Source organism: Falco rusticolus, chromosome 5, assembly GCF_015220075.1.
Source record: "Falco rusticolus isolate bFalRus1 chromosome 5, bFalRus1.pri, whole genome shotgun sequence".
Taxonomy (NCBI): Eukaryota; Metazoa; Chordata; class Aves; order Falconiformes; family Falconidae; genus Falco; species Falco rusticolus.
Genome location: NC_051191.1, coordinates 68,825,726 through 68,838,105, shown reverse-complemented (window position 1 = coordinate 68,838,105; position 12,380 = coordinate 68,825,726). Strand labels below are relative to the sequence as shown.

At 39.9% G+C, this 12,380-nt stretch overlaps 1 protein-coding gene across 15 annotated transcripts in view; it reads right to left on the bottom strand.

Annotated features, from left to right (window-relative positions):
- CACNA1C (calcium voltage-gated channel subunit alpha1 C) overlaps positions 1 to 12,380 on the bottom strand; it is a 441,719-nt gene that overhangs the window by 138,934 nt on the left and 290,405 nt on the right. For 14 of the 15 annotated variants that reach the window (XM_037387928.1, XM_037387931.1, XM_037387930.1 and 11 more), the window contains exons 8-9: positions 10,974 to 11,077; positions 3,986 to 4,158 (exon numbers count right to left, since the gene is read on the bottom strand). In XM_037387928.1, coding sequence (XP_037243825.1) covers positions 3,986 to 4,158; positions 10,974 to 11,077 — 277 coding nt within the window. Of the gene's footprint in view, positions 1 to 3,985; positions 4,159 to 10,494; positions 10,599 to 10,973; positions 11,078 to 12,380 lie in introns of all 15 variants that reach the window. The other variant, XM_037387942.1, reaches the window with a different exon arrangement.

Genomic DNA, 12,380 nt, shown 5'->3' with positions numbered 1-12,380 from the left:
TAGCTGACACTCTAGTTTAGTAAGTATATTTTAATGACATTTCTGAAATCTTCTGATGTTCTTTATAAAAAACCCCAAACAACCTCCAAAGGGAGACTGAAGAAGCAAAAAATGATGTGACTTCCTTAAAGTAACTGTGTGAATCACTGTCAGAGTTCAGGCAGGAGCCCACATCTCCTGAAAATCAGTACAATAACTGATGCAAAGGCAACCCCTAAAGTTTGTTGAGCTAAACCAACAGCTTAAGGAGGTCTGAACTGCCCTGTGCACTTCAGCGAATTGTTATCTGAAAGGCTGAGGGCTGATACCTTAAAAATCAACATTATTCATTAAGCAATGACTGAAAAAAGTGTGCTGGAGAGGGGCAGGGACACTTTTCTGTGGAGTTCAGGACGTTGTACTAGAGACAGAAGGCAGTGAGCTTTGAAGAGCACTTGAAAGAAAAACACATCGAAGCTGCATAGAAGGCAATGGAACTCTTTCAGCAAGAGCTAAACACAAGACTACAAGGAAGACATTGGAGCCTCGGTGATGTAAGCTCATCACTGCTATTAGGTGGGATTTAAACATCTTGGGGGCGCTCGAGCCAAAGGGATTCCTGAGGGAATTTACAACTATGCCATCTGTCCCTTATACTTCGAGCTTATTTTGTAGATGGTTTCTGGAAGAGAATTAATACCATCTATCTCCCGCAGTTTAACCCTACTAGTGACTGACTGCACAAATGCCAAAACATTCAACACAGTAGATAACACACACACAAACCCACAAAACCCTAAACAAAACACTCTGTCACTTACTCATGGTACCTTTCCTGTGGTATTACCTTAAGCTGAAGCCATTAAGCAAAAGATCTGTATTCTCAGTTTGATTTTGTTACACAGTGTTCATCCAACCCATTTTCTAGCCGATCTACCAAGCCCCAAGAGCAGTACAGCTGCAACGCAACTCAGCTTCGGGAGAGCAGACAGGCTTTGTCAGACCTGGTTAGTAAACTCGTCTCCAGCACCTGAATGGGTTGAGATGGCTCTGCAGAAGGTATATTCATAAGCAGTAGGATAAGCGAGATGTAGGATAGCTAGGTGCAATACATATACCAGGACTTTCTTCCCATGTGACATACATGACAGATAAGCATGACAACCAATAAGCGAATATGACATCTTAGTAGAGGACATCTGCAAGCCATTTGGCTTTGAAAATACATTCTCACTTGTCATTTGAGTAAGGATTGACATTCAGAAATAGCAAGAAATACAATCTAGCTTAAACAATATGGTACTTGCAATTGTGCAAAAGTAAATACAATAGCCTACTGGAAAAGAAAAATGAATGCGATTTATGAAATACAAAAGGCCAAGATGTAAGTTCCACAAATCTGCCAGGTTAGGACATCTATCCAGGTATTGTTATTGGCCTAGGGGTGGGGCAGGGGAGTGTTGCTTTTTACCATCTGACCCAGAGGCTATTTGCTTCCTTACCAGAGCATAGCAGCACTGAGACCCTTTACTTCTGTTGTCAGAAAAGCCTGTGGCAGGGAGACCAAAGTACAGCACTGGACAGTACACCAAAGCTAGAAGGGTTAATTTGGCATTCACAGATGCAGGCCATATGTGACAAGAATACTGCTATCAACAGCCTGCTCTAGATGGGACACACACATCAAAAGAACAGGTAAATAAACTTCATGGACTGAGCCAGTTGCTTGGTCTCTCCTATTCTCTTATGCAGACTTTTGTTAGCATGACCATTGTCCCCAGTACATGGCCAAAATCAGTCCACAGCCTTCCTTCACATCCTGAGCAATTCCTGTCAACAGATGCATAATTCTACTGTTCAATGCTAGGCACTGCAGACATCTGTTCCCAAGCCTGGTCTGTCATGGAACAGAAGTGGATAAGTGACCCAAAGCTGCAGAGAATGTGCTGTGTGCTAGGGACTAGTCAGCAACCACTGCCCTTAGACCTCACACTTGGAACCAACGGCACTGAAGATACTCTATTCATTAATAGTTTGGAAAAGAAATGGGTAATAAGTGAGTTTGCTGCTAGTATATAATTCTGCCATTAACAGCCTACTGTGAGAAACTCTAGACAACCCGTCAGATGTAAGAGGACTGATTTTGTAAACCATGCCTTACAAAGCTCACCTTAAACTGAACAGGAAGAACTGAAAACAAGCTGAAGGTACGTTATCTTTCAGTTCTTACCATCACCACCCACAAAAGGAGCTTGTTAGCTCAAAAGTGGATTGACTCCACCCTACAGCACATGCAATGAACCTAAGTCGGACGTATTCCCTAATGCTGTTACCAAAGCAGCATTATTTTTATGCTAATTAAAAAGGAAAAACTTCAGATCTGTGAGTAACCAAGGCAAGTTCTCATCACGCTACTTCATCACTATGGCTATATTTCTCTTTAGTAGGCATGTCTGTAAGAAGATATGTGATAAACCTGACCCAATTTCCACTGAAGTCAATGGAAAGTCTTCTGAAGACTTCAGTGGAGTTGTGTGCAACCCAGCCCTTGTCCTCTCCACTCAGACATCACATAAATATACCAACCAGAGCCCACTACTGTAGTGTTTTGGTTGGGGTTTTTTTTTCTTTTAATAGGCAATTCTGTCTACATACAAATTAATTTGGATCACCAGACATCACCTTCCATGTATTATACACCACAGGGCTTCAAACTTTGACCATGAATAATAAATTAACTTCTGAGTGATTACTAAGGTTAAATTGTGAAAGCAAGCTATGAAGACACCAGCATAAAGATCAAAATAACCTGATTTGGGGAAAGTCTGAGCAAGACATCCGAGTGAGTCCTTCAGGTCCAGATACTTAAGTATCATGGGTATAACCTGATATTAATCACCCTATAATTTTTTTCTAAAATAACTTAAATGTTCTGGCAGCAATAGGGAGTAGTGCTTACTCTCCAAAAGAATGAGCATCTAATACAAACCTTGCTTTACTCTGTAGGGAAAACTTTCCCATGTCCAGTCTTCCTGTTTCTAGAATATACATTTCTGATTGGAGAATCCTGTGGATTTTGCTTGCCTGGTAGAAAGGGTGATCACTAGGGAAATGTCTCATGTCTTCTCTTTCAAAACCAGACTAGGCAAATGCACATTTTGGTCATGAAAGCCAAGAGTAGAGCCAGTGCTCATTTTACTATATAACTGTCTAAAGGTTCCAAGTCTGACATTTCCCAAATGCGCAATCCATAATGATAATTTCTGGTGTTTCTGAAGTGTTACACAGCTTCTATTGGTAAAAAAGGAGGTGGAAGGCAAAGATTCAATGAAGGTAATGAAATCTAGGGAATTGCTGCTTTCCTCAAGCCCTTCCTTCTTCAGGACTTCTAATAAGAAGAGACAGTTGGTGAATTCTCACTTTGCACAAACATCTTAACTCCAGAATAGAAGAAAAAGAGATAATTCCCTTACACGAAACGTCACAGCTTAATTCCAGCCTGGCAAAAGCAAACACAATGCTACTGATTTCAATGGAGTTACAGACGGCCCACTTAATGTACAACAGGGCTGATTTGGCCCCTCTCCGGTACTGTAGCACTGCTTTGCCTAGAAACCTTTGCATTCAAAGGAATTAACCATGTGTAAACAGCCTGCATCACTGAACTGCAATTAAATAATAGGAGACAGATGTATATTTTAAAACTTATCTCAGTAGCGGGCCTTAACAGCAAGTATTCATCGTTTTTTTCTCTTTAATACCATGATCTTATGTCAGTATCACAGACAATAAACTGAGGATCTGCAGAACAATATCAACTATTCCACACATATTTCTCCCTCCCACAGTTTTGTACAGATACTACACTGGAATCATGTATAAGCATAGTGAGAGTCTTAGGAAGAAGTTGTTCTTCCTTATAAGCCATCTCAGCACTACAGCAGGTGGGCATGGGCTCTCTTGCTAAAAGCATGGAAAGAGAGAAAGAGAGAAGAAAATTGCTTACTGTTTCGAGGCTTCTCCTCATCCATGCCTTCATCTTCATTTTCTGGGTCAATATCTTCTGCTTGAGTTATCCAGTCTAAGTATCCCTTCAAATCCTCCTCTAGCTGTTGTTTTTCCCGTAACTTCTGGAAATCACCCCGAGCCTTAGCCTTCTCTCTTTCTTTGGAAAACTCCCTAGCAAGAGGGAGGGAGGGACAGGACATGGGCGGAGGGAGGAAGAGATTGAAAAACAATGGGTTAGACTGATGTCCACTAGAAAGTCTCCACATTCTGTGTAGCACACCCAGCTTTCTCTATTCTTTTAAGACAGACACATGAATGAAGTATCCTTGCTAGATACACATGTAAAACAGCTGGAGTGTCCACATTCTTACCAATACTTAGGAAAAGAAGAATACCTTCTTTAACCCTTTCATTCTCAACATTTGATGGACAATTCAAATAAAATGCATATGTAACATTCATGTACAATACCATACACTTTCTAATATTCTTTACCACTTGATATTCTCCAACAGTTATGCATAAACATCTATAAAAATAATGGTTAATTTAATTCAATGATGAACTGTTTGACAATAATCTGACATCTGGAGAGTGAGATGATGGCTCTAATTTTTAGCCAGGTTTCAATTTGTCTTTAAGATTATAAGTGTAATAACAATTAAACTGGGCTAACTGTAATTAGTGTAATTGAAATAAGTGAAATTAGCAGTACTCACAATTCTGTACACATTTAATTGCAGGCAATTTCACCTGGACAATATATTTTAAAAAATCCAACTTCAATGTTTTACTGCAGACTTTCAGTATTTGAGGTTGTCTGATATGAAACATATTTTTCAAATATCAGGTTGGGTAGAAAACCATAAGAAATTATGGGTAGACAAACTTTTCTGCCAGAAAGTGAACTATGGTAGACATCTGATAGTTTTATGAAAGACCACTATTGGGAATACAGGCTTAAAACAGAGGGCACAGGAACAAGAATTTTGTGTTGCTTAGTTATGAACCTGGCTGCTTGCTTTACCTTCTTCTTGGCTGTGGTGCTGTTTCTTCCTCTCTTTCAGACACCCCTATACTGTATCATTTTTTCCTAGAAATGCTGACCTACCTGTATTTAGAGACTCTCCTCTGGTTCCAAGCCAGGTTTTAACACCTGTATTTTAATAAGTAAGCTTAATGATTCTGAAAAGTGCTAGACCAAGATTACTTAAGCATTGTCTTCTATATGCTGAAGCAGATCACTACATAAGGCACACACAGCAAATAATATGGCCCACTGTTTCTAGAAATGAGAGGTAACGTCACTCTCCAATGCATTATCCACTACCCTGGCTGATGACCGTAACTGCTTTTTTAAAAAAAAAAAAATCCACAAAATATTTGGCTTAGGTTTGTTCCTGCAAAATCAAACAGGAAACCTACCACTAACTTTGGTGGGATAATATTAGGATTATGAAAATCTTACTCAAAATGTTAATGAGTTCCATGTGAAGTGTTCTCAAGCAACTGAGATGGAGGTACTTTTCTGACAGTGATGGTGAAGTACTTCCCTCTGAAAGATTTCCATTGACTTCACAGGCTCTGGATCAGGCTTTCAATATCATGAGCTGTGCATGAAACCTGCACAGCAACAGAGTGAAAGTAGGATGATGCCTTCATTTCAACTACATGACCAAGGATGCCTGTGTGATCTTCACCCCTGTCACACTGCTGAGGGTTCTGCCCATCCTATGGGAATGTAATAATGAAGGTGGAAATGAGGCAGAGAATCATTGGCTTCTCAGGTCTGAAGGTAGATCACAGTCAGCCCTGGGACCACACTTAGCCACAAGGCAGAGACAGCTATTGCAAGCATGGCAAGAATGAAAAATCAAATTTTCTCATGCTGGGAGCAACACAAACAAAAAATCCCCAACAATAATAAAAAACATACAAAGAATTTTTGAAAAAAAATCAATCAATAGCAGTTATATTTTCTGCTCCAATAACTACTTCCCTCTGGGTTTGACATAGTGCTTTATCCAAATTAATAAATTAACTAAAAAAAAATATTACTGAATGAAGCTATGTATTATTAAGCCTGTTTGATAAATCAAATCCCAATATTCCAATTGTTGCTCCTAAGATGGTATTTTATAATCTACAACAAATGCGTCCAATTTTGAAAGGGACTGAGCCCTCAACTCAAGTGAGAACTATTTATACTTGCATGGATATAACTTGTAAGGGGCTAATTTCGGAACCAAAGTAGAAAACATCATGAAACAGCCCCATCTACAGCAGATGAAATTCCTACTGTGCACTGAAGTGGATCGTTCATGTTAGATGCATCTAAGCTGCATACCAACTTGGGTCCTTTCAGTCCCCACTTACTGTCTTCTCTGAAAGGGTGCTCAGGTTTGGCAAGAGAGGTGACTAAACCAATGTGATATTTTAGCATGATGTCTTTACACTGACCATCTGATAGAAGTGAATTTGTTACCTACCTTTTTAATGGCACAAATGGAAATACTGTGATTGCCTAGTCTAAATGATCTGCAATTGCATGTTTTATTCTTTTGTACAATGTATGATACTCAACATGTCAGATGGCTCTCCAAAGAAGACAACTTATTTAAATTATCTTAATTTCTATGCTCTACTAACATTAAGACATTGAAAACAGGTGGCTCAGGAAAATTGCTAGTGCAATTCAAACCACCTCCCATGTGGAATGCCAGCCTGTACTCAGGCAAACGTAGCTCACAGTCAAGAACTAATATCAATGGTCAGTTGCCATCCCATGTGAAATGAGTTGGTGACTTCAGTCCAGCTCCTACTGCAGGCAGGTGTGCACATTACCTCTGCCACCATCACAGTTGGCAATAAATGGTCATTGTTTGCAGTTTCAGCAGGGAGGCCAACAACCACATGAGCTTTCTGATGGAAATGCCATTTTGAATCTGGAGGTGGTCTTCTCAAAACAGATTGCACTATCATGTCTGGGTAAGGTCGACAAAGGGTTGCAGAACTACCAAGCAATCTGTCTCTCTTCAGTGAACAAGAGAACATCAGTTTAAGAGTCAGTGAATCTGGCTGCTTTTATCAGATTTCAGTTTGCTTCACTTTCCTGTCTTTTCCCAGAAAATTCTAAGATACGTCTGCCAATGGGAATACCAAAAAGCAGAGCATTCTGAAGAGATATTTTCTCTGTGTGAGGTTAGAGTGGGTCAAGATCATAAACATAAACACATAGTTCTGTGCCCTGTGCCGTTGCAAAAGAAAATTTCTCTTGCCCATCCTGATGATGGAATATAAGTAATTCTTGTCTATATCTGATCTCAGTATGATTTCTCACATTTAGAGAAGTGATGCAAAATGAGCAAACCAGCAGAATTCTAGCAGTTCAAAACTCTTGCTTACTACTAAAAGTGCAGCACAAGGCTTCAAATCTCATCCACCCTGAGAAGTACACCGAGGAATGGGAATGGTTGGAAGAGGGGAGAGAAGACTAGGAAAAGGCCCTGAAAGGTCATAAAACTGCTCCAGGAGCAGCTACAATCATAACCAGCCCCCATTCACTCTGACCTCTTTCTTGGCAGTAAGGGCATCAAAAGCAGCCAGCTGGGTTTTCCAGGATCCCCGCAAAGCAGAAGAAATGGCTGTTCTCCTGCCTTCCATTTGCCCTAGGCAACTGCTTGTTTGGTCTGTGTCCTGGGATTTGGATCACTGCTAGGCAAAATATAAAAGAAATGTGAATCTATACGCTTAGGTGTGCAGGTCTGAAAGTTGAACCCATGCTGCCATCTTTTTCTCACTAATTGACTGAAATAGACAACCCAGATGTGAACATCTCTGATCCCAAGATACCTCTAAGAGGGGCTTCACTGCTCAGAGCAATGATGTAGAATCCTTTTGCCTGGGCTTGAAGAGGTCTACTGTGTTATCTGCTGACTGGATATTTGCTTTGGAATACATGAATTTCATATTGTGCTCAGTCAAGACAGGAAGAGGATTATAGCTCTGCACATGAATACTCTGTCATACTATTTAGCTTAGCATGTGACTAGTATATTCACCAGTAGAACCATGAATGGATGACATATCTGAGGAAAAACAAAATACAAATGAGCTCTTTAGCAGAGCAGAACTCAGCATTTGATTTTGCAGGTGCAATCAGGGTGTCTTTGTGAGTACAATTAATTACACTTACATACTTAGAAGTGATTAAAAAAACCTAAGCTAATCTGTCATTGATGAAGTGTACCTACATGACATGCTTGGTGAAGTTCCTGAAATAGATAAATGGGAAGAAATCAGAGATGCCTAGAATGGATATACAAAGATGCCTGTGAATGCTGCTTTGTATCTATGTAGGACAGACAGGTGGATCATCTACACAGATCAGACTAATAGCAATAGCAAGTCTCAAAAAAAAAAGCCAAATCTTCAAAATGGAGACACTTTGCAACTCAGCAGAATTTAGAACTGCTCTAGAAAGTTAATTGTTTAAGAACTGCTTATTTAGCCCAAAGAAAATTTGGAACATTTCTCCCATAATTTCTGTGTTTTTTCATGGATGCAAATTCTTAAGTTTCTTTTTACTTTTCTCGAGTTGGGAAAAATTTTGCAGAAACAGTGCAGCTGTCATAACACTGTGAACACATCCAGAAAGAGTGACTCACAGCTCAAACAAGGTGAACTTCATATTTGATTTCAGTTCTCTCTACAGACTGTTTCCATCTCTTACTACTAACTGTGGCGGTCTAGCTGCAGTATGTCAGGAGCTGGAAGATCTAGGCCCCAAAACACTTTCTTCAGTTGAAAAATGAAAGAGAGGAAATTCAGTTTTTAATTATGTACAGACACAAATCCAAGTGTAGGTAAATGGAATTCAGCAGTGCTTCATCAGTATGCACTCCTCAGAGCTGGGCTCACAGGCAGTTTATCCAATCAGATACTATATATTCTTTAACCACTGTCTTGTGGTCCTTGAGGGTGCCTGTGGTACAACAGATCACCTTCCCTCTGTCAGCTGGTTATCATCCTCCACTAGTGCTGACATCATTATCTGCTGATCGATGTATCCACCTGGAGAAATGAGAAGCTTGTGTTTTAAAATTGTACCCAGAGTATCACTCTCCAGATATCCAAACACAGACTATTGCCTAACATTTCATTACTGGGGATTTCCCCCCGCTCCTATTATTGCTTGGAAACACTTCTCTTTGCAGCAGCTGACTTAGTGGCATGTCTCCTTCAATAGAGTAATGAAGATAGCAGTAATACCTCCTGTAGATCTGCTATTACCTGTCTCTTTGCAGGATGGCCAATGGCGGATCTTCTTCTCCAGTCCTACTACTGCCCTTTCTGTGTTGTTGGCCTAAATACTGAGGACATAATTTATGTGAGGCATCAAGTCCTCTCCTGCTCAGAGATCATTTTCCCTCTCTTATGATCAAAAGACAGGGGATTTCAGGGCTGCCCCACTCAGGCAACAGGTACAGGCTCTGACCAAATTCATTTAGAGCTCATTAAAGGAGGTAGGATGTTAGAAACAAAGAAAAAGAGAATGCATAAAAGTCCTCATACCATATTTATCCATGTACATGGAATAGCTGTAGGCGCCCAGTCATGCCCAAACATGGAATTAGAAGCCTAATTCTAGGAGATCTTTTTTTAAAAATCTTGCGAGGAATGTTTGCTGGCTTGATTCCTCTAATTATGTGGCTCCCCAGGGGCAGTAAAATTTTTGACTACTGGGGACAATATCAATTGTTTTTAATCAAAGCTACTAAAATGATGCTTTGCAGTGAGGGTTATATTGCAGAACTGAAATACAGCTAAATGTCTAGATGTCTTAGGAATGTTTAAACAATAAAAGGACTTCTCCAGCTTCTCTGTTCATCTTTAGAAAAGGTCAGAGGGAAATGATCTTTTCTCCCTGCATCATGCTAGGCTTGCAATTTGCACAATAGAGAAGATGTGCTTATTGAAGAAGAAAGGTGCACAAGACACTCTTCAGAGAAAAAGAGTCTCCCATTAGGCTGTTCATTAGAGATACTAAGCAATGTGAAAATTTCTTATGTGAGAAGACATAATTTGGCAGGAATCTCACCCCACAAATGTGAAAAGATTTATCTCATGCTCTCACTCCTCCTTCAGCCCCACTGACTCTTCCAGAAATTTTACTATAAATCGCTTCCTCTATGGTGAATGGTATGCTTCACCCACAGGGGAGCATAGTGTTATCCTCATCCAACAGAGTACAGGTAGAGGTTTTAGATAGATGAACATGTTACTGGCAAAGAGTTGTCTTGTATTCCTTTGATTTAGTCAAAAGATTCCTTCCATGCCATTAGGAATGCCATATTTTGCTGTTGGCACAGCCATAGCCTAGACCTTCTATTAAGGTTCTTGAGATCAGCCCATCACTGCCCATTGTTTTGGTAACAAAAGAGTAGGAATAGAAATACAAATTTTAAAAAATAAACAATAATAAAACATTTTCCTGGTACTGCTTACCCGCTAAGTACACCGAGAACCAAGTTAAGTACAAAAAATGACCCTATGATGATTAGTGTAACAAAATAGATCCAGGGCCAGTCCCTTCCTATGGCATCATTGACCTGGAAGAGTGGAATGATAATTAGTGAGACAAGCTCAGATTCTGAGCACCGCAAGGCTCCAGCCAAAGAGATCCCAAGTCACCAGCAGTAAGATTTTCAATAGCCAGTTTTCTGGAAATTTATGACAGGCTGACATTAGCGATTTTGAATGCCCTGAGGTTGAATTTCTTTGTCAGAGAGTTACACCTCTTGTTTTACCTGTATTGTTATTTGCAATGTTTGAATATTTTGTCAAATTATTTGAGAGCTGATGTGAAGCTTCCTTGGATTCAGATTTTTAACCCCTCTGAAAGAATCCTGGTGACAGGGAAGAACCCTTATTATGGAGTCTTGCCCTGTAGCATTGGAAAAAGGACACCAAAACTGTCAGCTTACCCGCTCAACACACCAAGAACCAGATTTAGAACGAAAAAGGATCCAAAGATGACCAGACTGACAAAATACACCCATGGTAACTCATAGCCCATAGCGTCCTGCATCTGGAAAGATGAAGGAAAGTTAGAAGACAGAGAGGGAAAGCAGAAATGATTAGGCAAAGGAACAGATGGAAAGGTATGTAAACAGAGCCTGCAGTTGGTTTACACATAATCATAGCAAGTGTTTCTGTATGTTCTTTGTGATGTGACCACTCCTTTAACTGCGTTTTTCCTCTAGCTGTTTCCTTACAGGCAGTTATTAATATGGGCTGAGATATAAGCATGTGCTGCACTGGCACTTCTTTGCACACTCAAAGTTGTGGACTGTCACTTTCTGTTTACTTACAGCACCACAGGGGTCCACCCGATGACTTCAAAACTTCTAACCACTGCACATATGTATGACTCTCTGCTGCCAGTGAAAATGTTGTTAGTTTTTGCTAAGCACTTCCACGGTGTGTTGTCAGCTCACATTTACTTCCCATGTGTAGCACAGGTACACGTACCTCAGAGAGAAGCATGTGGTAACTATGGGGAAATACTGATCTTCCCCTAGCAATGCTCTGGTCATCTTTATAGTTTCCCACAGTGGCAGTAGCTGTATGCTTTTGAGGAAGGTCCTTTCAAGGCTCACCATGTTCTGACCTAGTCAAGTGTTTTCTAAAGCTTTCTCACAAACTTCTCTCCTTGAAGGATGAATCTCCTTCAAAATTTAATTCCTACACAACTGAATACTCAGAGAACTTTAGACTGTAAACTGAATGACATAAGCATAGGTCTGGCTTTCACACTACTATAGGCATGTGCAAACGAAGCAGGCAGACTACTGTTTTATCACAGAACCTGTATTGTGTGTAGAGTCATTCTTGCACATAATAAGATATTGTATATATTCTAAAAGCATGTAGTACATAAACACTATTTTATCTTGAAGTCTCCTTCAAAATTCAAAATTTTGGAAAGTTGCTGGATACCTTAATAGAATCTTGCTTTCATGATGGTATCAAAAATATCAGAGTCTCTTCTTCTTTACTTTTCATAAACATTCATCTTCTGAGTCAGACATAGCATCATTAAAGAAACAGATGGTGGTTACCATTTTCAGCAGCACTAAAATGATTTATGAACATAAATTGCAGACTTGAAAGTACCTAAAGGCATAAAGCACTCTAGGTTCCTTTGTTTTCCATGCTTTTGAAAATTTTATCATATGTTGTCCTCTCCTTCCAGGAAAACGCTCTCTCCTTTGCAACCTAAACATTTGTTGTGATCACAGAAGAAACACTCTTCCATACATGGGCACCGAGATGCACTTCAGGGAAGGCAATATGACTCAAGATTCATAACAACCCAAGAGAGGAATTTC